Source organism: Pseudophryne corroboree, chromosome 2, assembly GCF_028390025.1.
Source record: "Pseudophryne corroboree isolate aPseCor3 chromosome 2, aPseCor3.hap2, whole genome shotgun sequence".
Classification (NCBI taxonomy): domain Eukaryota; kingdom Metazoa; phylum Chordata; class Amphibia; order Anura; family Myobatrachidae; genus Pseudophryne; species Pseudophryne corroboree.
In genome coordinates this window covers 816399238-816424352 of record NC_086445.1, presented here as the reverse complement: position 1 = coordinate 816424352, position 25115 = coordinate 816399238, and the positions used below count along the sequence as shown (strand labels likewise).

Sequence of the window (25115 nt, the reverse complement as noted above, 5' to 3'; positions counted from 1 at the left end):
GTAACGAAGGAAGCATATATAATTATAATTAGTATATATATCACTACTGTGTATATCTTATTCTGTACGATTTGATCTGCCTGTAAATAAAGAATCATATAAAAAGAGCGGTAATATTCAAGCTTGAACTCTCTTTAAGGAATCTTAACTTCATAATTTCATAAGTCATATATATATAAGGACTGCATATATTTATCAGCCAATTAATTTGTAAGCCTGACATAATATATTTGCAGATATATATGATAACGCATATTAATTTAAATATATCCATATATTAATAACCATATATGTTATATTGAATATTAATATTCATAAATATGATTCCATAAAGCAATAGGCCTAAAATTAGGGTCCATTAAGGTTCAAATTTCGGCCCTGTCAATATTCTTCCAAAAAGAACTGGCTTCAGTGCCTGAAGTTCAGACGTTTGTCAAAGGGGTACTGCATATACAGCCTCCTTTTGTGCCTCCAGTGGCACCTTGGGATCTCAATGTAGTGTTGAGTCTCCTAAAGTCACATTGGTTTGAACCACTCACCACTGTGGAATTAAAATATCTCACATGGAAAGTGGTCATGCTGTTAGCCCTGGCTTCAGCCAGGCGTGTCTCAGAATTGGCGGCTTTATCATATAAAAGCCCTTACCTAATTTTTCATTCAGACAGGGCAGAACTGAAGACTCGCCCTCAATTTCTCCCTAAGGTGGTTTCAGCGTTTCACATGAACCAGCCTATTGTGGTGCCTGCGGCTACTAGGGACTTGGAGGACTCCAAGTTGCTGGACGTAGTCAGGGCCTAGAAAATATATGTTTCCAGGACGGCTGGAGTCAGAAAATCTGACTCGCTGTTTATCCTGTATGCACCCAACAAGCTGGGTGCTCCTGCTTCTAAGCAGACGATTGCTCGTTGGATTTGTAGTACGATTCAGCTTGCACATTCTGTGGCAGGCCTGCCACAGCCAAAATCTGTAAAAGCCCATTCCACAAGGAAGGTGGGCTCATCTTGGGCGGCTGCCTGAGGGGTCTCGGCTTTACAACTTTGCCGAGCAGCTACTTGGTCAGGGGCAAACACGTTTGCTAAATTTTACAAATTCGATACCCTGGCTGAGGAGGACCTGGAGTTCTCTCATTCGGTGCTGCAGAGTCATCCGCACTCTCCCGCCCGTTTGGGAGCTTTGGTATAATCCCCATGGTCCTTACGGAGTTCCCAGCATCCACTAGGACGTCAGAGAAAATAAGAATTTACTTACCGATAATTCTATTTCTCATAGTCCGTAGTGGATGCTGGGCGCCCATCCCAAGTGCGGATTGTCTGCAATACTTGTATATAGTTATTGTTACAAAAATCGGGTTGTTTATTGTTGTGAGCCATCTTTTCAGAGGCTCCTACGTTTATCATACTGTTAACTGGGTTCAGTTCACAAGTTGTACGGTGTGATTGGTGTGGCTGGTATGAGTCTTACCCGGGATTCAAGATCCTTCCTTATTATGTACGCTCGTCCGGGCACAGTATCCTAACTGAGGCTTGGAGGAGGGTCATGGGGGGAGGAGCCAGTGCACACCAGCTAGTCATAAAGCTTTTACTTTTGTGCCCAGTCTCCTGCGGAGCCGCTATTCCCCATGGTCCTTACGGAGTTCCCAGCATCCACTACGGACTATGAGAAATAGAATTATCGGTAAGTAAATTCTTATTATATATTATATAGATATATAATATAATATAGATATATATATATATATAGATATATATGTATCTCAGTAGGGGAACCAAAAATGTGTGATTTTGGATAAGGTCACCATACCGACACCAGGATCTCGGCTTTGAGATGGTAGAACGAGCGCAACAAAGCCAGTTGCAGCCTCGCTGCGCTCGCCACACTGCAGGCACACAGATTCTATTCCCACTCTATGGCTGTTGTGGACACCCACGAGTTTGAATAGTCCCTGTTAGTCGGCATGCCGACTATCCGGATTGTTAGGGGGCGGGATCCCGGCGTAGGTATTGTGACCAGTGGTCTCCTAACCGCCGGTCACATAATACATCCCGTGGGTGTATATATATATATATATATATATATAATTACATATACAGTATGAGTGTATCTGTAAACATATACTGTATATGCATGTGTGTGTGTATGTGTATATGTATATATGTATGTATGTATATATATATATATATATATATATATATATACATACATACCTCCCAACATGACCCTATCCAGGAGGGACGCAATGCTCTGCTCCTGGCCTTTTATCTTAATTTATGATTGCCATCACCTGTGCTGAAACACCTTTCTTATCCATTAACCTGTTCAACACAGGTGCCAGCAATCATAGATTAAGTGAAAAGTACAGAGGCAGAGCATATTGTCCTTCTTGGAGAGGGTCATGTTGGGAGGTATGAATATATATATATATATACTGTATATCATAGGTCTACAAACTGGGTCCGCCATTAATTAACTCTACCTGTGTACCTTTTAAAATTTGTCTGTGAGTAATTAATACACCTGTGCACCTGCTGGGTTACCTGCAAAACATGCACTGTATGGGGTAATGTGGACCGAGTTTGCAGACCTATGATAGATATATATATATATATATATATATATATATAACCCCATAGCCTTAATCCGGTTCTGGATAGTTTGGAAAATCCATACTTCCCCGAATGTAGGGGATCCGAGTGTTTCCAAGTGCCGGCTCGTGTCTTCCCACCACACTCAGATCCCAGAACAAGGCAAAATGTTCCCAGTGTTTTGGATATCTCCATAGTAGGATCTTGTGTGTTTTGAATTATGTGTAAGTCCCTCCCTCATGATTGGTGGTGCCATTTCACATTAAAGAGCGGAGTAAGATGGCGGGGTATGCGGCTGGAGGAAGGATCAGTTTATTAAAAAACAAAAACTTCAGCAAAAACCAATAGCAATCATTTATCAGCACACCATCAGAGCACCAGTCATGCAAACCAGTGCCGTAACTAGACATTTTAGCGCTGTGTGCAAGAAACAGCACTGGCGCCCCCCTATATAAAACAATGCCAGTGCGTGCTGTAGGCGCACATCAAAAATATAGGGGGCATGGTTTCATGGGGAAGGGACATGGCCACAGAGTCCCTTTTACACATTACTGCATGCAGAGCTCCCTTTTACATCTGACAGCAGCATAGTCCCTTTTTTACACATTAGGCAGGCAGAGTCCCCTTTTTACACATTACAGCAGCAGAGTCCCCCTTTTTACACATTAGGCAGGCAGAGTCCCCCTTTTTACACATTACAGCAGCAGAGTCCCCCTTTTTACACATTACGGCAGGCAGTCTCCATTTTTTACACATTACGTCAGGCAGAGTCCCCCTTTTTACACATTATGGCAGCAGAGTACCCCTTTTTACACATTAGGCAAGCAGAGTCCCTTTTTTCACATTACGGCAGCAGAGTTCCTGGACTGGGCTACAGTGGGGTTGGATGCCTGCAGCTTATCAGAGGATTGGTGAAGAAGGAAAGTTTATGAGGAACATCTAGGAAAAGTACATAATGTTTATAAACTGAAATAAATGTTTCTCATACGTCCTAGAGGATGCTGGGGTCCACTTCAGTACCATGGGGTATAGACGGTTCCGCAGGAGCCATGGGCACGTTAAGACTTTTCAAGGGTGTGAACTGGCTCCTCCCTCTATGCCCCTCCTCCAGACCTCAGTTTAGAAAATGTGCCCAGGCAGACTGGATGCACTCCAGGGGAGCTCTATTGAGTTTCTCTGAAAAGACTTATGTTAGGTTTTTTATTTTCAGGGAGAACTGCTGGCAACAGTCTCCCTGCTTCATGGGACTTAGGGGGCAGAAGTAGGAACCAACTTTCTGAATAGTTTCGTGGCTCTGCTTCTGGCTGACAGGACACCATTAGCTCCTGAGGGGAACTGAACGCTAGCTGTGGCTATGTGCTCACTCCCACAGCCCGCCGTCACCCCCTTGCAGAAACAGAAGTCAGAAGACAGGTGAGTGTTAGAATCTTCAATCAAAGTGACGGCTAAAGGTACCACGCGGCTGGCGGGAGCACAGCGCACCATGCTACCCACACATACACAGGCACTGCAGGGTGCAGGGCACGGGGGGGGGGGGCGCCTTGGGCAGCATGTAACCTACCAAACTGGCTAGAATAAGGGGCATAAGTTGCTGAGGCACAGTCCTACCCCTGCCAGTATAAATATCTGTATCAATCTGAGGAGAAACGTGATATTACGGGGGCGGGGCTTCCTCCTCAGTAACCCAGCACACTGCTCAGCGCCATTTTCTCTCTCCTCAGGCTGCAGAGACAATGCTGGTCCTCCTCCAATGCTGAGTACAAGTATCAGGGTGACAAACAGGGGGGGGCACAGTGAAATTTGGTGCTATATATAGTGTGATAATATCATTATAAAAGTGCTGCAGGTCTGTGGGCATTTTGTATCTCACAGACGTTTGATTACTGGCGCTGGGTTGTGAACTGGCAAATCCTATCTGTGTCTTTCTGACAGATTTTACTGTGGGTCTGTCCCCTATAAGTCCCGGAGTGTCTGTGGAGTGGTTGTGCATGAGTGTGACATGTCTGAGGCAGGGAGCTCTTCCCCTGAGGGAGCCATTTTAGGGACACAGAGTTGTAATGTGGTGGCGCTGCCGACACACCAAGAGCCTGAATGGGTGAAAGAATTACGTGATAGTGCAAATCATATCAGTAAGAGATTGGATAAGTCTAAGTCTCATGCAGAAAGCTGGAGAAAATCAGTGGAAGATGTGATTTTTCATGGTTCTGCCTTTTCATCCACAAGCGACCCCTCTGGGTCACATAAGAGACCTTTTGCAAAAATTGTACATACTGATACCAACACGGACTCTGATCCCTGTGTCGACGATAGTGATTCTAGGGTGATAGATCCTAAATTGGCAAAAAGCATTCAATATATGATTGTTGCTATAAAGGAGGTCTTGGAAGTTACGGAAGCCCCTCCTGTACCTCAGGAGAAGGCTTATTTCTATGAAGAAAAGAAAATTAATGTAACTTTCCCTCCTTCTCATGAGCTAAATACTCTTTTTGAGGGAGTTTGGGTAAACCCTGAAAAGAAATTTCAGATTCCCAAAAGGATTCAGGTTGCTTATCCTTTCCCAGCAGAGGACAGGAAAAGATCGGAGTCACCCCCTGTATTAGACAGTGCTCTGTCAAGGTTAACATAAAAGGTGATTCTCCCTGCACCTGGGACAGCTTCACTAAAGGAGCCGGCAGACCGCAAAATGGAGACTACGTTAAAATATATTTATGTGGCCAATGGTACGCTGCTCGAGCCCACCATTGCTTACGCGTGGGTGAGTAGTGCTATTGAAATATGGCCAGATAACTTGTCATCGGAAATTGACACGATAGATAGAGACGAGATACTCCTAACGTTAGGTCATATCAAAGACGCTGCCACATACATGCTAGAAGCCATGAAGGATATTGGACTCTTGGGTTCAAAAGACGCTACCATGGCAGTATCGGCTCAGAGGGCATTGTGGATTCGCCAGTGGAATGCTGATGCTGATTCCAAAAGAAATATGGAGGTTCTCCCATATAAAGGTGAGGCCTTGTTTGGAGATGGGCTGGATGCATTAGTCTCGGCGGCTACCGCAGGTAAGTCGATATTCTTGCCTTAAGCTCCTGCACCGGCGAAAAAGACACATCACTCTCAGATGCAGTCCTTTCGGCCCAACAAATACAAAAAGGCCAAAGGTTCCCCCTTCTTTGCAGGTAGAGGGAGGGGAAGAGGAAAGAAATCTGCAGCGTCTCCAGGATCCTAGGAGCAGAAGTCAACCCCTGCTTCTGCCAAATCTACAGCATGACGCTGGGGCTCCCTTGCGGGAGTCCGCTCGGGTGAGCGCACGTCTGAAGCTTTTCAGTCAGATCTGGAGTCAATCTGGCCTGAACCCATGGGTCTTACAAATAGTGTCCCATGGGCACAGACTGGAGTTTCAAGACGTCCCCCCATGCCGATTTTCAAATCGACATTGCCAGCTTCTCTTCCAGAAAGAGAGGCAGTAACAACGGCAATTCCAAAATTATGTCAGGATCAAGCCATTGTCCTGGTACCCTTGTCACAGCAAGGAGAAGGGTTTTATTCAAGCCTCTTTGTAGTTCCGAGGCCGGAGGGCTCGGTCAGACCAATTTTAAACCTGAAAAATCTGAATCTCTACCTGAAAAGTTTCAAGTTCAAGATGGAATCTCTGAGGGCAGTGATTTTCAATCTGGAGGAGGGGGACTTCATGGTGTCAGTAGACATAAAGGATGCTTACTTGCATGTTCCCATTTATCCTCCTCACCAAGCTTATCTGAGATTCGCAGTACAGGATTGCCATTACTAGTTCCAGATGTTGCCGTTCGGACTCTCCACGGCACTGAGGGTATTCACCAAGGTGATGGCAGAGATGATGGTCCTCCTTCGACAACAAGGAGTCAATATAATTCCTTACCTGGACGATCTCCTGATAAAAGCGAGATCCAGGGAACGGTTAGTGCGGAACATTGCACTCTCCCTATCAGTACTCCAACAACACGGTTGGATCATGAATTTTCCGAAGTCGCAGTTGGAACCGACGACAAGATTGTCCTTTTTAGGGATGATACTGGACACAGAAGTACAGAAAGTATTTCTTCCAGTAGAAAAGGCTCTGGAAATCCAAAGGATGGTCAAACAAATTTTGAAACCAACAAGAGTGTCGATCCATCAATGCATTCGGTTGTTGGGGAAGATGGTAGCGGCCTACGAGGCCATACAGTTTGGCCGATTCTGTGCCAGAGTATTCCAGTGGGACCTGTTGGACAAGTGGTCCGGATCCCACCTACACATGCACCGGAAGATAATCCTGTCCTCCAAAGCCAGGATTTCGCTCCTGTGGTGGCTACACAGTTCTCACCTACTAGAGGGACGCAGGTTTGGGATTCAGGACTGGGTCCCTGTAACCACGGATGCAAGTCTCTGAGGTTAGGGGGCAGACACACAGGGGGAAAGCTTCCAAGGAAAATGGTCAAGTCAGGAAGCCTGCCTTCACATAAATGTTCTGGAATTGAGAGCCATTACGGCCTTCTACAAGCGGTACATCTTCTTCAAGATCAACCCGTGCAGATCCAGTCGGACAATGTAACAGCAGTCGCGTACATAAACCGGCAAGGTGGAACGAAAAGCAGAGCGGCAATGGCAGAGGTGACAAAGATCCTCCTCTGGGCAGAAAGACATGCAAGAGCTCTGTCAGCAATTTTTATTCTGGGAGTGGACACCTGGGAAGCAGACTTCCTCAGCAGACACGATCTCCATCCAGGAGAGTGGGGCCTCCACCAAGAACTCTTCGCAGAGGTGGCAAGTCTTTGGGGAGTTCCTCAAGTAGACATGATGGCATCTCGTCTCAACAAGAAGCTTCAGAGATATTGTTCCAGGTCGAGAGACCCTCAAGCAATAGCAGTGGATGCACTGGTGACCCAGTGGGTGTTTTGGTCGGTATATGTCTTCCCTCCACTTCCACTGATTCCAAAAGTTCTAAAAATCATAAGAAGAACAAGAGTTCGAGCAATCCTCATTGCCCCAGACTGGCCAAGGAGAGCTTGGTATCCAGATCTTCAGGAGTTGCTCATAGAAGATCCTCTGCCTCTTCCTCCTTGCGAGGACCTGCTACAGCAGGGGCCGTTCCTGTATCAAGACTTACCGCTGCTACGTTTGATGGCATGGCTGTTGAGCGCCGGATCCTAGCCCAAAAGGGTATTCCCTAGGAAGTCATCCCCACTTTTATTCAGGCCAGGAAAGGAGTAACGTCTAAACATTACCACCATATTTGGAGAAAATATGTGTCTTGGTTTGAATCCAAGAAGGCTCCTACGGAAGAGTTTGAGTTAGGACGTTTTCTCCATTTTCTGCAGGCTGGTGTGGATGCGGGCATTAGACTGGGTTCAATCAAGGTCCAGATTTCGGCCTTATCAGTTTTCTTTCAAAAACAATTGGCCTCCCTTCCAGAAGTAAAGACGTTCGTGAAAGGGGTTCTGCACATCCAGCCTCCATTTGTGCCTCCTGTGGCACCATGGGACCTTAATGTGGTGTTGCAGTTCCTTCAATCAAGTTGGTTTGAACCTCTACAGAAGATGGAGTTGAAGTTTCTCGCTTGGAAAGTGGTGATGCTTTTGGCCTTGCCATCCGCAAGGCGGGTGTCTGAGTTGGGGGCCTTGTCTCACAAGAGCCCGTACCTGATCTTCCATGAAGATAGGGCAGAGTTAAGAACTCGTCAACAATTTCTTCCAAAGGTGGTTTCGTCTTTCCACATAAACCAACCTATTGTGGTGCCAGTAGCTACTGACACTTTCACTGAGTCAAAGTCTCTTGATGTGGTTAGAGCTTTGAAGATTTATGTCGCAAGAACAGCTCAGATAAGGAAAACAGAAGCTCTGTTTGTCCTTTATGTTCCCAACAAGATTGGGTGTCCTGCTTCTAAGCAGACTATTGCGCCCTGGATCAGAGGAACGATTCAGCACGCTCATTCCACAGCAGGATTGCCGGTACCGAAGTTGGTAAATGCCCATTCTACTAGAAAGGTGGGCTCATCCTGGGCGGCTGCCCGGTACGTCTCGGCTTTACAACTTTGCCGAGCAGCTACTTGGTCAGGGTCAAACACGTTTGCTAAGTTTTACAAGTTTGACACCTTGGCCGCTGAGGACCTCAAGTTTGGTCAATCGGTGCTGCAGGGTCATCCGCACTCTCCCACCCATACTGGAGCTTTGGTATAACCCCATGGTGCGGAACCAAACCAAATTTCTGTTAACTCTATAACCCCATGGTACTAAAGTGGACCCCAGAATCCTCTAGGACGTATGAGAAAATAGGATTTTAATACCTACCGGTAAATCCTTTTCTCCTAGTCCGTAGAGGATGCTGGGCACCCGACCGAGTGCGTACTTTACCTGCAGTTGTTAATTTTGTAGTTACACTAATGTTGTGTTACGGTTATTTCAGCATGTTGCTGGAATTGTTCATGCCCGTTGGCGTGTGTTATGTTGATTGCCATGTTGTGCGGCATGGTTGAGGTGTGAGCTGGTATGAATCTCAACATTAAATTAAAAGTAAATCCTTTCCTGGAAATGTCCGTCTCCCTGGGCACAGTTCCTATACTGAGGTCTGGAGGAGGGGCATAGAGGGAGGAGCCAGTTCACACACTTGAAAAGTCTTAAAGTGCCCATGGCTCCTGCGGAACCATCTATACCCTATGGTACTGAAGTGGACCCCAGCATCCTCTATGGACTAGGAGAAAAGGCTTTACCAGTGGGTATTAAAATCCTATTTTTTGCATTGTTTTATTTTTATATATATATATATATATATATTATGTGTGTTACTAGTCCACACTAACATCTATGTGTCACACAGCATTTCAGGCTAGCTCAGAGCTCCTCTCAGATCTCCAGGCTCCATAGGATGGGTGTGGAGGGGTCCATCAGTGTGCACAGTTAATTTACGTCCTGTTCCCTCTCCTCCTCAGCAACGGCTCCCAGCAGGCTCCAACTTTACTCACTTCAACACACAGGGAGGGGGGCCGCACGTGGGTTGCAAAGCGCACACAGCAGATTTATAGCACCAGAACATCAGGATGGGGGCACCCACACACGCAAAGGAACTGTCCAGCGCTGCTTCATATCATGTCTGCAGCGCTGGCACAGAAAGGGGGAGAAAATTCACTGTCTGCCTCCCCAGTCCCCTGCGCTGCCTGCTGTCATATCATATAAGGGTGGATGCAGACGGTGCGCCCACAGGAAAAATGCGCTGTGGACAAGGCACCGTCTGCCCACACTTAGGGGGTCATTCCGAGTTGTTCGCTCGCAAGCTGCTTTTAGCAGCTTTGCACACGCTAAGCCGCCGCCTACTGGGAGTGAATCTTAGCTTCTTAAAATTGCGAACGAAAGATTCGCAATATTACGATAAGACATCTCTGTGCAGTTTCTGAGTAACTCGAGACTTACTCTGCCAGTGCGATCAGTTCAGTGCTTGTCGTTCCTGGTTTGACGTCACAAACACACCCAGCGTTTGCCCAGACACTCCTCCGTTTCTCCAGCCACTCCCGCGTTTTTCCCAGAAACGGTAGCGTTTTTTCACACACTCCCATAAAATGGGCAGTTTCCGCCCAGAAACACCCACTTCCTGTCAATCACATTACGATCACCAGAACGAAGAAAAAACCGTGAGTAAAATTCCTAACTGCATAGCAAATTTACTTGGCGCAGTCGCAGTGCGGACATTGCGCATGCGCACTAAGCGGAAAATCGCGATTCGAAGAAATTTACCGAGCGAACAACTCGGAATGACCCCCGTAGTTACAGCTCTGATGCAAACTATGGCCTTCAGTCAGCTTGGACTGCTGTTGAGACTGAAATTGCAATTGGCTCAAAACTGCTTCTGCAAAATATAGCACATTAAGTGCTGCCCAGAGATGTTAAATGATGCCCACTGATGCAATCGCAACTCTGCATATGCAGTCGAGGAGTTGTGATCCATATACCGAGACCGGATGACCCATGCCTATTCAGAATAATGTGGATGCAGTTGCACTGGTGCCATGTTTTTTATCACAAGCAATCACAGCTGACATCATAGACATGCCCTCCAAAAATGGCCATGACATGCATGCGTTTTTCCATTAACTCCCCACAAATGCCATGTTAACACCCACAAATGGTCACTTCTTGTCAATCACTCTGCATTAACATTTCACTGAGGCTGTGATCACACAGTGATCGCAATGCAGCTTTCACACACGTAAAGTGCATTATGCAGTGCATGCACAGTCTTCTGATAATTGCCCAATTTACATTTTTGCAATATAGCATTCCAAGCTGAATGAGAAACTAATTCAGACCTGGTCGTTGCAGCGATCGCAGGCTGAAGCCCTGTGCGAAGGCATCTCACCCGTGCAATCACCTCTGCCTGACTGACAGGCAGAGCTGGTCACGGGGCGGTCGGCGGCATGTCAGTTGCATTGGAACGGCGTTGGGGGTCATGGTTCGGACAACGCAGGCATGTCCAGACCATTTGTGGGGTGGGCCGTGGCAGCTGCGTGATGTCAAAACATCATACAGTGGCCAAAAACATGGCAGATAGGGAGCTACAATAATATTCTAAAAAACACCCAAGAGTCCATATGAACTGTCCTGTTAGTGGATCCATATTAGAAAGACTGTGAATCTCTTTACGATTTTTCTTTTGTGAATTTTCTTGCAGGTCTGAGGGGTCTCAGTAGACTGACTACACCCACTTAGGGTAGTCATGTGCTCCCCAATTTACACATATTTTTGAACCATATATTTTAACTTTTCTGTGTTTAACTGTTAGTCTTGCATACAGACATGAACATTTATTTTTTAACAAATATCTAATAAAAGTGAAGTATTAAAGTCTTATTAATCTTGCGATTCTGCTACTTTTTATAAGAGTGTGCCCAAACAGGAGTCTTCTTTTCTCTTTTCTGTATAATTGTGATATACCCACTGACTCTGGGTGCACCACCAAATAGACAGTACCTAGGGTATTTCCCTCTGACTGATAAATTTTGGTTTTCTCTGACGTCCTAAGTGGATGCTGGGGACTCCGTCAGGACCATGGGGATTAGCGGCTCCGCAGGAGACAGGGCACAAAAGTAAAAGCTTTAGGATCAGGTGGTGTGCACTGGCTCCTCCCCCTATGACCCTCCTCCAAGCCTCAGTCAGGTTTTTGTGCCCGGCCGAGAAGGGTGCAATCTAGGTGGCTCTCCTAAAGAGCTGCTTAGAGTAAAAGTTTTATTAGGTTTTTTATTTTCAGTGAGTCCTGCTGGCAACAGGCTCACTGCAACGAGGGACTTAGGGGAGAAGAAGTGAACTCACCTGCGTGCAGGATGGATTGGCTTCTTAGGCTACTGGACACTAGCTCCAGAGGGACGATCACAGGTACAGCCTGGATGGGTCACCGGAGCCGCGCCGCCGACCCCCTTGCAGATGCTGAAGAGAGAAGAGGTCCAGAAATCGGCGGCTGAAGACTTTTCAGTCTTCATGAGGTAGCGCACAGCACTGCAGCTGTGCGCCATTGCTCTCAGCACACTTCACACCAACGGTCACTGAGGGTGCAGGGCGCTGGGGGGGGCGCCCTGGGCAGCAATGAAAGTACCTATACTGGCTAAAAATACATCACATATAGCCTCTGGGGCTATATGGATGTATTTAACCCCTGCCAGGTTGTCAGAAAAACGGGAGAAGAAGCCCGCCGAAAAGGGGGCGGGGCCTATTCTCCTCAGCACACAGCGCCATTTTCCCTCACAGAACTGCTGGTGGGAAGGCTCCCAGGCTCTCCCCTGCACTGCACTACAGAAACAGGGTTAAAACAGAGAGGGGGGGCACTTATTTGGCGATATGATTATATATTAAGATGCTATAAGGGGAAAACACTTATATAAAGGTTGTCCCTGTATAATTATAGCGTTTTGGTGTGTGCTGGCAAACTCTCCCTCTGTCTCCCCAAAGGGCTAGTGGGGTCCTGTCCTCTATCAGAGCATTCCCTGTGTGTGTGCTGGGTGTCGGTACGTGTGTGTCGACATGTATGAGGACGATGTTGGTGAGGAGGCGGAGCAATTGCCTGTAATGGTGATGTCACTCTCTAGGGAGTCGACACCGGAATGGATGGCGTATTTAGGGAATTACGTGATAATGTCAACACGCTGCAAGGTCGGTTGACGACATGAGACGGCCGGCAAACAAATTAGTACCTGTCCAGGTGTCTCAAACACCGTCAGGGGCTTTAAAACGCCCATTTACCTCAGTCGGTCGACACAGACACAGACAGGGACACTGACTCCAGTGTCGACGGTGAAGAAACAAACGTATTTTCCTTTAGGGCCACACGTTACATGTTAAGGGCAATGAAGGAGGTGTTACATATTTCTGATACTACAAGTTCCACAAAAAAGGGTATTATGTGGGGTGTGAAAAAACTACCTGTGGTTTTTCCTGAATCAGATAAATTAAATGAAGTGTGTGATGATGCGTGGGTTTCCCCCGATAAAAAATTATTGGCGGTATACCCTTTCCCGCCAGAAGTTATGGCGCGTTGGGAAACACCCCTTAGGGTGGATAAGGCGCTCACACGCTTATCAAAACAAGTGGCGTTACCGTCTCCAGATACGGCCGCCCTCAAGGAGCCAACTGATAGGAGGCTGGAAAATATCCTAAAAAGTATATACACACATACTGGTGTTATACTGCGACCAGCGATCGCCTCAGCCTGGATGGGCAGCGCTGGGGTGGCTTGGTCGGATTCCCTGACTGAAAATATTGATACCCTTGACAGGGACAGTATTTTATTGACTATAGAGCATTTAAAGGATGCATTTCTATATATGCGAGATGCACAGAGGGATATTTGCACTCTGGCATCAAGAGTAAGTGCGATGTCCATATCTGCCAGACGATGTTTATGGACACGACAGTGGTCAGGTGATGCAGATTCCAAACGGCACATGGAAGTATTGCCGTATAAAGGGGAGGAGTTATTTGGGGTCGGTCCATCGGACTGGTGGCCACGGCAACAGCTGGAAAATCCACCTTTTTTACCCCAAGTCACATCTCAGCAGAAAAAGACATCGTCTTTTCAGCCTCAGTCCTTTCGTCCCCATAAGGGCAAGCGGGCAAAAGGCCAGTCATATCTGCCCAGGGATAGAGGAAAGGGAAGAAGACTGCAGCAGGCAGCCCATTCCCAGGAACAGAAGCCCTCCACCGCTTCTGCCAAGTCCTCAGCATGACGCTGGGGTCGTACAAACAGGTGCGGTGGGGGGTCGTCTCAAGAGTTTCAGCACGCAGTGGGCTCACTCGCAAGTGGACCCCTGGATCCTACAAGTAGTATCCCAGGGGTACAGATTGGAAATTCGAGACGTCTCCCCCTCGCAGGTTCCTGAAGTTTGCTTTACCAACGTCTCCCTCCGACAGGGAGGCAGTATTGGAAACATTTCACAAGCTGTATTCCCAGCAGGTGATAATCAAAGTACCCCTCCTACAACAAGGAAAGGGGTATTATTCCACACTATATTGTGGTACTGAAGCCAGACGGCTCGGTGAGACCTATTCTAAATCTGAAATCTTTGAACACTTACATACAAAGGTTCAAATCAAGATGGAGTCACTCAGAGCAGTGATAGCGAACCAGGAAGAAGGGGACTATATGGTGTCCCTGGACATCAGGGATGCTTACCTCCATGTCCCAATTTGCCCTTCTCACCAAGGGTACCTCAGGTTCGTGGTACAGAACTGTCACTATCAGTTTCAGACGCTGCCGTTTGGATTGTCCACGGCACCCCGGGTCTTTACCAAGGTAATGGCCGAAATGATGATTCTTCTTCAAAGAAAATGGACGATCGCCTGATAAGGGCAAGGTCCAGAGAACAGTTGGAGGTCGGAGTAGCACTATCTCAAGTAGTTCTACGACAGCACGGGTGGATTCTAAATATTCCAAAATCGCAACTGTTTCCGACGACACGTCTGCTGTTCCTAGGGATGATTCTGGACACAGTCCAGAAAAGGGTGTTTCTCCCGGAGAAGAAAGCCAGGGAGTTATCCGAGCTAGTCAGGAACCTCCTAAAACCAGGAAAAGTGTCAGTGCATCATTGCACAAGGGTCCTGGGAAAAATGGTGGCTTCTTACGAAGCGATTCCATTCGGCAGATTTCACGCAAGAACTTTTCAGTGGGATCTGCTGGAAAAATGGTCCGGATCGCATCTTCAGATGCATCAGCAGATAACCCTGTCTCCAAGGACAAGGGTGTTTCTTCTGCGGTGGCTGCAGAGTGCTCATCTACTAAAGGGCCACAGATTCGGCATTCAGGACTGGGTCCTGGTAACCACGGATGCCAGCCTGAGAGGCTGGGGAGCAGTCACACAGGGAAAAAATTTCCAGGGAGTGTGATCAAGTCTGGAGACTTCTCTCCACATAAATATACTGGAGCTAAGGACAATTTACAATGCTCTAAGCTTAGCAAGACCTCTGCTTCAAGGTCAGCCGGTATTGATCCAGTGGGACAACATCACGGCAGTCGCCCACGTAAACAGACAGGGCGGCACAAGAAGCAGGAGGGCAATGGCAGAAACTGCAAGGATTCTTCGCTGGGCGGAAAATCATGTGATAGCACTGTCAGCAGTGTTCATTCCGGGAGTGGACAACTGGGAAGCAAACTTCCTCAGCAGGCACGACCTCCACCCGGGAGAGTGGGGACTTCATCGGGAAGTCTTCCACATGATTGTGAACCGTTGGGAAAGACCAAAGGTGGACATGATGGCATCCCGCCTGAACAAAAAACTGGACAGGTATTGCGCCAGGTCAAGAGACCCTCAGGCAATAGCTGTGGACGTTTCTGGTAACACCGTGGGTGTACCAGTCAGTGTATGTGTTCCCTCCTCTGCTTCTCATACCCAAGGTACTGAGAATTATAAGACGTAGAGGAGTAAGAACTATACTCGTGGCTCCGGATTGGCCAAGAAGGACTTGGTACCCGGAACTTCAAGAAATGCTCACAGAGGACTCATGGCCTCTGCCGCTAAGAAGGGACTTGCTTCAGCAAGTACCATGTCTGTTTCCAAGACTTACCACGGCTGCGTTTGACGGCATGGCGGTGGAACGCCGGATCCTAAGGGAAAAAGGCATTCCGGAAGAGGTCATTCCTACCCTGGTCAAAGCCAGGAAGGAGGTGACCGCACAACATTATCACCACATGTGGCGAAAATATGTTGCGTGGTGTGAGGCCAGGAAGGCCCCACGAAGAAATTTCAACTCGGTCGATTCCTGCATTTCCTGAAAACAGGAGTGTCTATGGGCCTCAAATTGGGGTCCATTAAGGTTCAAATTTCGGCCCTGTCAATTTTCTTCCAGAAAGAATTGGCTTCAGTTCCTGAAGTCCAGAGGTTTGTCAAGGGAGTACTGCATATACAACCCCCTTTTGTGCCTCCAGTGGCACTGTGGGATCTCAACGTAGTTCTGGGATTCCTCAAATCACATTGGTTTAAACCGCTCAAATCTGTGGATTTGAAATATCTCACATGAAAAGTGACCATGCTGTTGGCCCTGGCCTCGGCCAGGCGAGTGTCAGAATTGGCGGCTTTGTCTCACAAAGCCCATATCTGATTGTCCATTCGGACGGGGCAGAGTTGCGGACTCGTCCCCAGTTTCTCCCTAAGGTGGTGTCAGCGTTTCACCTGCACCAGTTTATTGTGGTACCTGCGGCTACTAGGGACTTGGAGGACTCCAAGTTGCTAGATGTTGTCAGGGCCCTGAAAATATAGGTTTCCAGGACGGCTGGAGTCAGGAAAACTGACTTGCTGTTATCCTGTAGGCACCCAAAAATCTGGGTGCTCTTGCTTCTAAGCAGACGATTGCTAGTTGGATGTGTAGTACAATTCAGCTTGCACATTCTGTGGCAGCACTGCCACAGCCAAAATATGTAAATGCCCATTCCACAAGGAAGGTGGGCTCATCTTGGGCGGCTGCCCGAGGGGTCTCGGCTTTACAACTTTGCCGAGCTGCTACTTGGTCAGGGGCACACCCTGGCTGAGGAGGACCTGGAGTTCTCTCATTCGGTGCTGCAGAGTCATCCGCACTCTCCCGCCCGTTTGGGAGCTTTGGTATAATCCCCATGGTCCTGACGGAGTCCCCAGCATCCACTTAGGACGTCAGAGAAAATAAGAATTTACTTACCGATAATTCTATTTCTCGTAGTCCGTAGTGGATGCTGGGCGCCCATCCCAAGTGCGGATTGTCTGCAATACTTGTACATAGTTATTGTTACAAAAATCGGGTTATTATTGTTGTGAGCCATCTTTTCAGAGGCTCCGCTGTTATCATGCTGTTAACTGGGTTCAGATCACAAGTTGTACAGTGTGATTGGTGTGGCTGGTATGAGTCTTACCCGGGATTCAAAATCCTTCCTTATTGTGTACGCTCGTCCGGGCACAGTATCCTAACTGAGGCTTGGAGGAGGGTCATAGGGGGAGGAGCCAGTGCACACCACCTGATCCTAAAGCTTTTACTTTTGTGCCCTGTCTCCTGCGGAGCCGCTATTCCCCATGGTCCTGACGGAGTCCCCAGCATCCACTACGGACTACGAGAAATAGAATTATCGGTAAGTAAATTCTTATTTTCGTCTATCAATGGTAATAATTCTTAAGATTGGTGCGGTGTCACTCACCTCCTGTACACTGGACGTAGATGTGCATTTTTTTCGCACATCTACGATCAGGTCTGAGTTTAGGCCCTATGTGTGTTGTGCAAAAACAAGTTTAATAAAATGAAAGGCTCTTGTTTGTTACAGTGAATCTGCACTTTTCATATTAGCCTGGTTGTGTTACATAATGCATACTGGGTGCTGGCTGATATGTATTGCCTATCTGTCTACTAGAAAATCTTTCTATTGTTATTGAAGTTGACCAGTTGTTCCTGCACATTTCAAAATGAAAACTAGTGATGTGATATCCTATTAGCTGGGTTGTGTTACATCATTCAAATTGGGTGAATGGCTGATAAGTACTTCCTATCTGTCTACTGAAAAATAATAATAGTAATAATTATAATTATTATTATTAATAATAATAATAAATTGTTCCTGCTGCTTTTAAAAATTAAAACAAGCAAGGGGAGGGGCGTAGTGTAACATACAGTAGGGACCATGAAATTCTATTTTCCCAGGTATAACCTTTCAGTGTATATCCTGTATTTAAACTGTTATTTTCAAACTGTATTACAATTGCTATTCTGAAACTAGCAACTAATTGATTGGAGACAAAAGACATTTGGGGCCTTATTTAGTACATATTGCTAATGTGATGCAATTACATTGTCACGACTCAAGGGCCAGTGTGCATGCACAGGGCCTGTTCTGTGCGTGCGTGGCCCAGGAAATGTGATCGCATTGCAGTGATAAGAATTCCTCTGCCTGATTGACAGGCAGAGGCGGTCGGAAGTGGTAATGCGGTGTTGCGGGGGTATGGTGATGAAAACATGGTAGGGTCTGGGCTGTTTTACGGGGCAGCTGTGTGATGTCATGTGTGGCAGCTTTGAAACAAATCATAACCAGGCTCACAGGCAGGGTATGACCCCAGTTGCTACAATTAGGGGTCCCCTACTGATCTTAGGTCCTGCTAGTTTGACCAGTAGAACCTATTTGAGAAAAGTACAAAGGAAGATGGGTGCACCTTGGACTAAATGACTTAATAAAGGTGGGGGCCAAGGAGCACCAAGGATGACCCAGTTGCTACAATTAGGGGTCCCCTACTGATCTTAGGTCCTGTTAGTTTGACCAGTAGAACCTATATGAGGAAAGTACAAAGGAAGATGGGTGCACCTTGGATTAAATGACTTAATAAATGTGGGGCCACGGAGCACCAAGGAGGACCCAGTTGCTGCAATTAGGGGTCCCCTACTGATCTTAGGTCCTGCTAGTTTGACCAGTAGAACCTATTTGAGGAAAGTACAAAGGAAGGTGGGTACACCTTGGACTAAATTACTTAATAAATGTGGGGCCCAATGAGCAGCTGCTAGAGGGTTAAGAGACATGGTCTTCACTACTGGAAAAACAGTAATTTTGACTGAGGGGTGTCTTAATCAATTCTGTGATCTCTTCCACATCAGAAAATTGTCCTTATTTGTAAGTAACCTTATTCTGATTTCATAGCTATAATTTTCATAAATTAATTGCAATATAATCTGTAAATCAATGGGATCAATTCAATTCAGTGCAAAATGAATAGCACCATAAAGGAGGTCCCAGAGCTGTTCATTTAAATGCACTGTTATGCCCAATCAGAGGATTTCTTCTTGCACCCCTCCTTGGGTGCGAGCAGAAATCTGACTAAATTAGTGCCACAATGCTGCTTTCTGACTTTAATGAGATGTAAACAGCATTGTGGCAGGCATTAAAGTGGGGGAATGCCCGCAACTAACACCTGGTTTAAGGCATGAGAACTTGCATTCCTTGACATAACAGTGCAGTCATTTGAATAGCTTCAGGACCTCCTTGCCAGCTCTATTCATATCGTGATGAATTAAATTAACCCCAATGATTGTAATATCTTTCTCTAACCAAACCTTGGAAATATTTTTAGGTATAAATACATTTAATCTAGCATATTCTCAGTGTTTCTTGTTGAACTTGTAAGCCTTTGTGGTCAATGCAACATAGCTATGTGTAATAAAGTGTGAAATATTAATCTATGTGGGGAGAACATAGAGACGCCATTAACTTTTTTAGTGGTGCCATTAAAATTGTGTTTTTATCAGTGAGTGAGTGACTGAAGTATGGAGTGTCTCGACCCAGTATATAGTGTGTAAGATAGGCTGATTTGGATTTAAATAAGTTAAGGTGTTGACAATAGCAACCAATCATATTCCTGATATCATATATCTGGTATAGTCTATAAAAAAGTAAACATCTGATGTTTTTAAGCCAAGTCATGTGGTATATTGAACGGTATATTGAACTAAAACCTGTTATATTTTTAACAGTTTTTTTTTTTTAACATCTTAAACCTGGCCAGGAAAGTTCATTTTTGTATGCTCACAGGCTATGAAATTTGTGAAATTTTGACATCAGAAGACTATTTTTAAATAGTATATGTGTGTGTAGAGAATACATGTAAATGATAAGGTACATTGCATTGGATCACTTGACATGGAATGACCAATAAGTAAGAGATAGCTACCAAAGGCAATAGGCAGGTTAGAGATAGCTGTATGAATGCATAAAATACAGTAATTTGACATGAGATTTGAGATAAACAGGTGTGTCCTCAAACATCAAGCCTCAATACCCCATGTAGTGGGAGATGCCTGGCACGAGTAAATTGCAAGTGTCTTTTTTTGCCAAAAGGGTTTTAGTCCCAAATAATGTGACTAGGATGCACTGGGAGACTGTGCTTATTAAGTTTATAGGTGGCATTTGTATATCTGTGTGTGACATTAATCTGTATACAATAGAACTTGGCATGGAAAAAAAACCATGGCCACTGCATAATAGCACTTTGTATGCAAATTCAGAGACTCAGTCGTACACAGATATACTGTATGTGTTAATCAGCACAGTCTCCTGGTGCTTCCTAGTCACATCATGTTACATCTTAGAAGTATTTTGTGCAAGAAAATGCATAAAAGATGCCTGCTATTAGCAGAGTCTTATGGGACCTGGCACCCCAAGAGGAGCTGTTTGGCAAGACTGCAGCAAAGATGTATGAAGACACAACTGTATGAAGGGTGGTATTGTTGAAGGATTTTAAGGAAAGGGTGAGTAATTTGAATTGAATTGTGTAGGAAAGTGTAGCGACGTCACAATGGTACAACAGATAAAGACCAGTTAGAAAGGAAGGTCAGTCTTGTAATACAGCATCAATTAAGATGGATTATATTGGGAAATAATGAGTAGGGGTAGACTTTTTATTTCTAAAAGCAGGATAAGAGTATCTGTAATGACATCCAGCAGAGGGAGAAGCTTGATGTTGTATCAGTTCATGAGCCAGCCATTACAAACAACATTAATATAAAGTATCAATTCTGCCTTATTCTGTTCACATGATGACATACCTGTAAATCACCAAGATCTGACAAGGACAGTGTCAGACTGGGGCATTTAGGGCCCACCGGGGGAAGGCAGTGGTGGGGGCCCATGTTAGGAGTGTGGTCAGTCTGCAGAGGGGGGGTGGCCTGTCCCCTCATTGGTTTGACTAACCATTAGAGAGTGCAACATCTAGGCCCCTTCATAAATATATACAGTAAATTCAGCTGCTGCATGCATGATAATGTACCAGCTTAATAACAGAGTCATAACAGCAATGCACTGTAGAAAATACACCATAGCCCAGTATAAGGCAACATATGTATAATGTATAATCCAAGTGCACAGTCTGGAACCTGATCCTTAGAGTGGAAGGTGGGGCCCCAGGCAATAGGGCCCACCAGTGGTTTCCCCTGTGGGCCAGTCCAAGCCTGGACAAGGACACTTGTGTGGATGCAAACTGGCCATAGCATACAAATGGGGTTTTACATATTATCTTAAGCAACTTCTCAACAGTGAAACCCCATCCCAATTTCTATGGCTGCCCAAATGAATAGAATCCATATCAGTGGTGTAACTGGGTATGGGTCATTAGGTCAACAAGACTTAGGTCAACAGTCATTAGGTCACCCACTATCGGTCGACATGCATTAGGTCGACATCAGTGGCGTAACTAGAAGTTTTTCTCCCCCAAGCCAAAAAATTATTCGGCGCCCCTCCCCCCCTCCCCATCCCCCATAATTGGCACTATGAAAGGGACAAACATGAGCGCGCCGAAGGCGCGCGCCGCCAAAAAGGGTGTGTGGCTTCGTTGGAATGGGCGTGGCTTTGCATAAAGGGGCGTGGTATTGCAGGAAAAGACTTCCTTATACCCCAGTTTTGCAACCTGCACGCCCAGACGTTAGCCACCACTGGAAAGAAAAATAATCCTGATTCATGCCCCTTACATTATTTGTCATTTTTCCTCCTTATAGTAATGCCCAGTATACATTATGCCACATACTACAATGGCCCTTAGACATTATTCCACGCACAATAATGCACATGACACAATATGCACACACCATAATGCCCCCGACACATTATGCCACACACCGTAATGCCTGTGACACATTATGCCACACACCGTAATGCCTGTGACACATGACGACAGGAATCGCAATGCCCATTATACATTATGCTACACACTGCAATGCCCCTGATAGATTATAGCACATACAATGCCTGTGACACATTATGACACACACTGCAATGACCCTGAGACATTATACCACATACCACAATGCCCGTGATATAGTATACAACACACAGTAATGCCTGACACATTATGACACATACCGCAATGTCCGTGATACATTATGCCACACACTGCAATGACCCTGAGACATTATACCACATATCACAATGCCTGTGATATAGTATACCATACACCATAATACCTGTGACACATACCGCAATGCCCGTTATACATTATGCCACACTGCAATGCCCCTGAGACATTATACCACATACCACAATGCACGTGATATAGTATGCCACACACCGTAATGCCTGTGACACATTATGACACACACCGCAATGTCCGTGATACATTATGCCACACACCGTAATGCCCATTACACATTAAGTCCTACAGTAAGGCTTCTAATTACTTTTAAATTACCTGCTCGTTGCCAGGGGTTTCATGCTCTTGGTTCCATGCACGGTGCCAGGGGTTTTCATGCTCAGGGTGTCATGCTCGTTGCCAGGTGTTTCATGCACTGGGTGTCATGCTCGTTGCCAGGGGTTTCATGCACTGGGTGTCATGCTCGTTGCTAGGGGGTAGTGCTTGTTGCTAGGGCTGTGCTCCCAGTGCCACATATGTCCCCAGTGCCACATATTCCCCCACGGTGCCAGGTACTCACATGCCCCCAGTGCCAAATAGAGCCCCCCCCCCCCAGTGTCACATATGCCCCCAGTGCCAGATATTCCCCCACAGTGCCAGGTGCTCACGTGCCCCCAGTGCCAAATATAGCCCCCCCCCCATGTGCCAGGTACACATGCAGTGCCATATATCCCCCTCAGTACCTCCCCAGTGCCATATATGCCCCCTCAGTGCCATATATGCCCCCACACTTCCCCCCCAGTGCCATATATACCCCCTCAGTGCCCCCCAGTGCCATATATGCCCCCTCAGTGCCCCCTGTGCCATACATGCCCCCTCAGTGCCATATATGCCCCCTCAGTGCCCCCTGTGCCATACATGCCCCCTCAGTGCCATATATGCCCCCTCAGTGCCCCCTGTGCCATACATGCCCCCTCAGTGCCATATATGCCCCCTCAGTGTCCCCCCCCCCCCCCCCGCTGCTGAGAAGGAGGGACAAGGAGGGCACAGCGCGCGCCTCTCTCATGTCCCTCCTGCATCTCCGTCTCTCTGGTCTAATAAAGGTAGAGCCGGTTCGTGAGCCAATCAGAGCTCACGAACGGCACTTCCATTATAAGACCAGACGGAGACGCAGGATGGACACGGGAGAGGCGCGCGCGGCGCGCTGTGCCCTTCGTGTCCCTCCTTACAGCAGGGAGGGAGAGAAGACAGCAGATTGACATGCGGACGCTCGTCCGCATGTCAATCTGCCCTAAATCAGTGGCGGCGCCCCCGCAGCCCCTCGCCCCCAAGCCACCGCGAGGGCTGCGGGGGCAGTAGTTACGCCACTGGTCGACATGGTCACTAGGTCGCCATGGAAAAAGGTCGACATGAGTTATTTTACTTTTTTTGGTGTTGTTTTCTACGCACAGTAACGGGGAACCCCAATTAGTGCACCGTGTCCCCTCGCATGGCTCGCTTCACTCGCCATGCTTCGGGCACGGTTACTACCACATGGATCGTAAAGGATGAAAAAGTTTTTAAAAATTGAAAAAATTTGAAAAACTCATGTCGACCTTTTTACATGTCGACCTAGTACAAGTCGACCTAATGACCATGTTGGCCTAGTGACCATGTCGACCTAATGCATGTTGACCAATAGTGGTCGACCTAATGACTGTCGACCTAAGTCTTGTCGACCTAATGACCGTAAGCCGTGTAACTTCATCCCATGCAAGAGAGATTTTGTTGCACCCAGACACAAGAAGGGACATGGATACATATATATATATATAAACATATGAAAGGGTTACATTGCTCCCAGAACAATCTTTTAAAAGAAAAAAGTACTTTCCTTAAAATTATAGAGAACTGGTCACTATAGCCAAATATAACATTTCGGAGGTCATTCCGAGTTGTTCGCTCGCATGCGGATTTTAGCAGATTTGCTCATGCTAAGCCGCCGCCTACTGGGAGTGAATCTTAGCATCTTAAAATTGCGAACGATGTATTCGCAATATTGCGATTACACACCTCGTAGCAGTTTCTGAGTAGCTCCAGACTTACTCGGCATCTGCGATCATTTCACTGCTTGTCGTTCCTGGTTTGACGTCACAAACACACCCAGCGTTCGCCCAGACACTCCTCCGTTTCTCCGGCCACTCCTGCGTTTTTTCCGGAAACGGTAGCGTTTTTTCCCACACGCCCATAAAACGGCCTGTTTCCGCCCAGTAACACCCATTTCCTGTCAATCACATTACGATCGCCAGAACGATGAAAAAGCCGTGAGTAAAATTACTAAGTGCATAGCAAATTTACTTGGCGCAGTCGCAGTGCGAACATTGCGCATGCGCATTAAGCGGAAAATCGCTGCGATGCGAAGATTTTTACCGAGCGAACAACTCGGAATGAGGGCCTTCATTTGTACCTTTGAGACAATAAATCCATCTCTATAATTGAGGAGTTGCTGTGGATAATCAGGATCTTCTGTGGAGCTCATGTTGGTGTTAAATGCAATGGCTAAATCAGCCGCCCTTATAAACTGTTTTCCAAAAGGAGAGGTGTATTTTTAGAGGGCTTAGTTGTCTCAGCCAGTTACTTTGTTACTTGATCTACAGTATGTTGTCATTTTATATAAACACATTTAGATACATCAGTGTTGCTAATAAAAATATTGGGTGACCATGTGAAATGGAATGTATTCTTTTATCTACAGTATCTCCACAATGTATGCTTCCAACTTTGTTCAAAAGTATTGATTTGTGTGAATAGTGCTGGCTGTTAACCAACTACAGTAGAATAACAGCAGGGCTGAAACTAGGGTTTTTGTCACCCGGGGCAAGGCAGTAAGTTGGTGCCTGGGTGACAGTGACAGCAGCACAGTGTTTATAAGCAGCTGGTGATGGGGAGACATAGACACACTACAGTGACAGACACGCAGCGTGGGCAGTGCTGGCTGTCAGTGGCCCTTGTCTAACAGCCAGCACATACTACCCATCCCTCCCCACCTCCCCTCCCGGCACCCACACATTTGCACTAAACTGTCTTCACCTGCTGCCTCTCTGTTCCCATTTACATCATGGCTGAAGTCTCAGTTGGAGTTGACTGGCTCTGTGGCCAGCAGCTGGTGTTTGGCAGGTGGCCCCATTTTCAGGGTGACGTTATGCTCATCAATAAAGTCAAAGCTA

At 46.5% G+C, this 25115-nt stretch overlaps 1 protein-coding gene across 5 annotated transcripts in view; it reads right to left on the bottom strand.

The window, feature by feature from the left end:
• The window catches only part of LOC135049800 (acetylserotonin O-methyltransferase-like), a 448700-nt gene extending 424243 nt beyond the window's left edge, over positions 1 to 24457 (bottom strand). For all 5 annotated transcript variants that reach the window (XM_063955675.1, XM_063955679.1, XM_063955677.1 and 2 more), the window contains exon 1: positions 24356 to 24457. In XM_063955675.1, coding sequence (XP_063811745.1) covers positions 24356 to 24427 — 72 coding nt within the window. In that variant the 5' untranslated portion in view covers positions 24428 to 24457. The remainder of the gene's footprint in view (positions 1 to 24355) is intronic.
• Between the last annotated feature and the right edge of the window lie 658 nt (positions 24458 to 25115).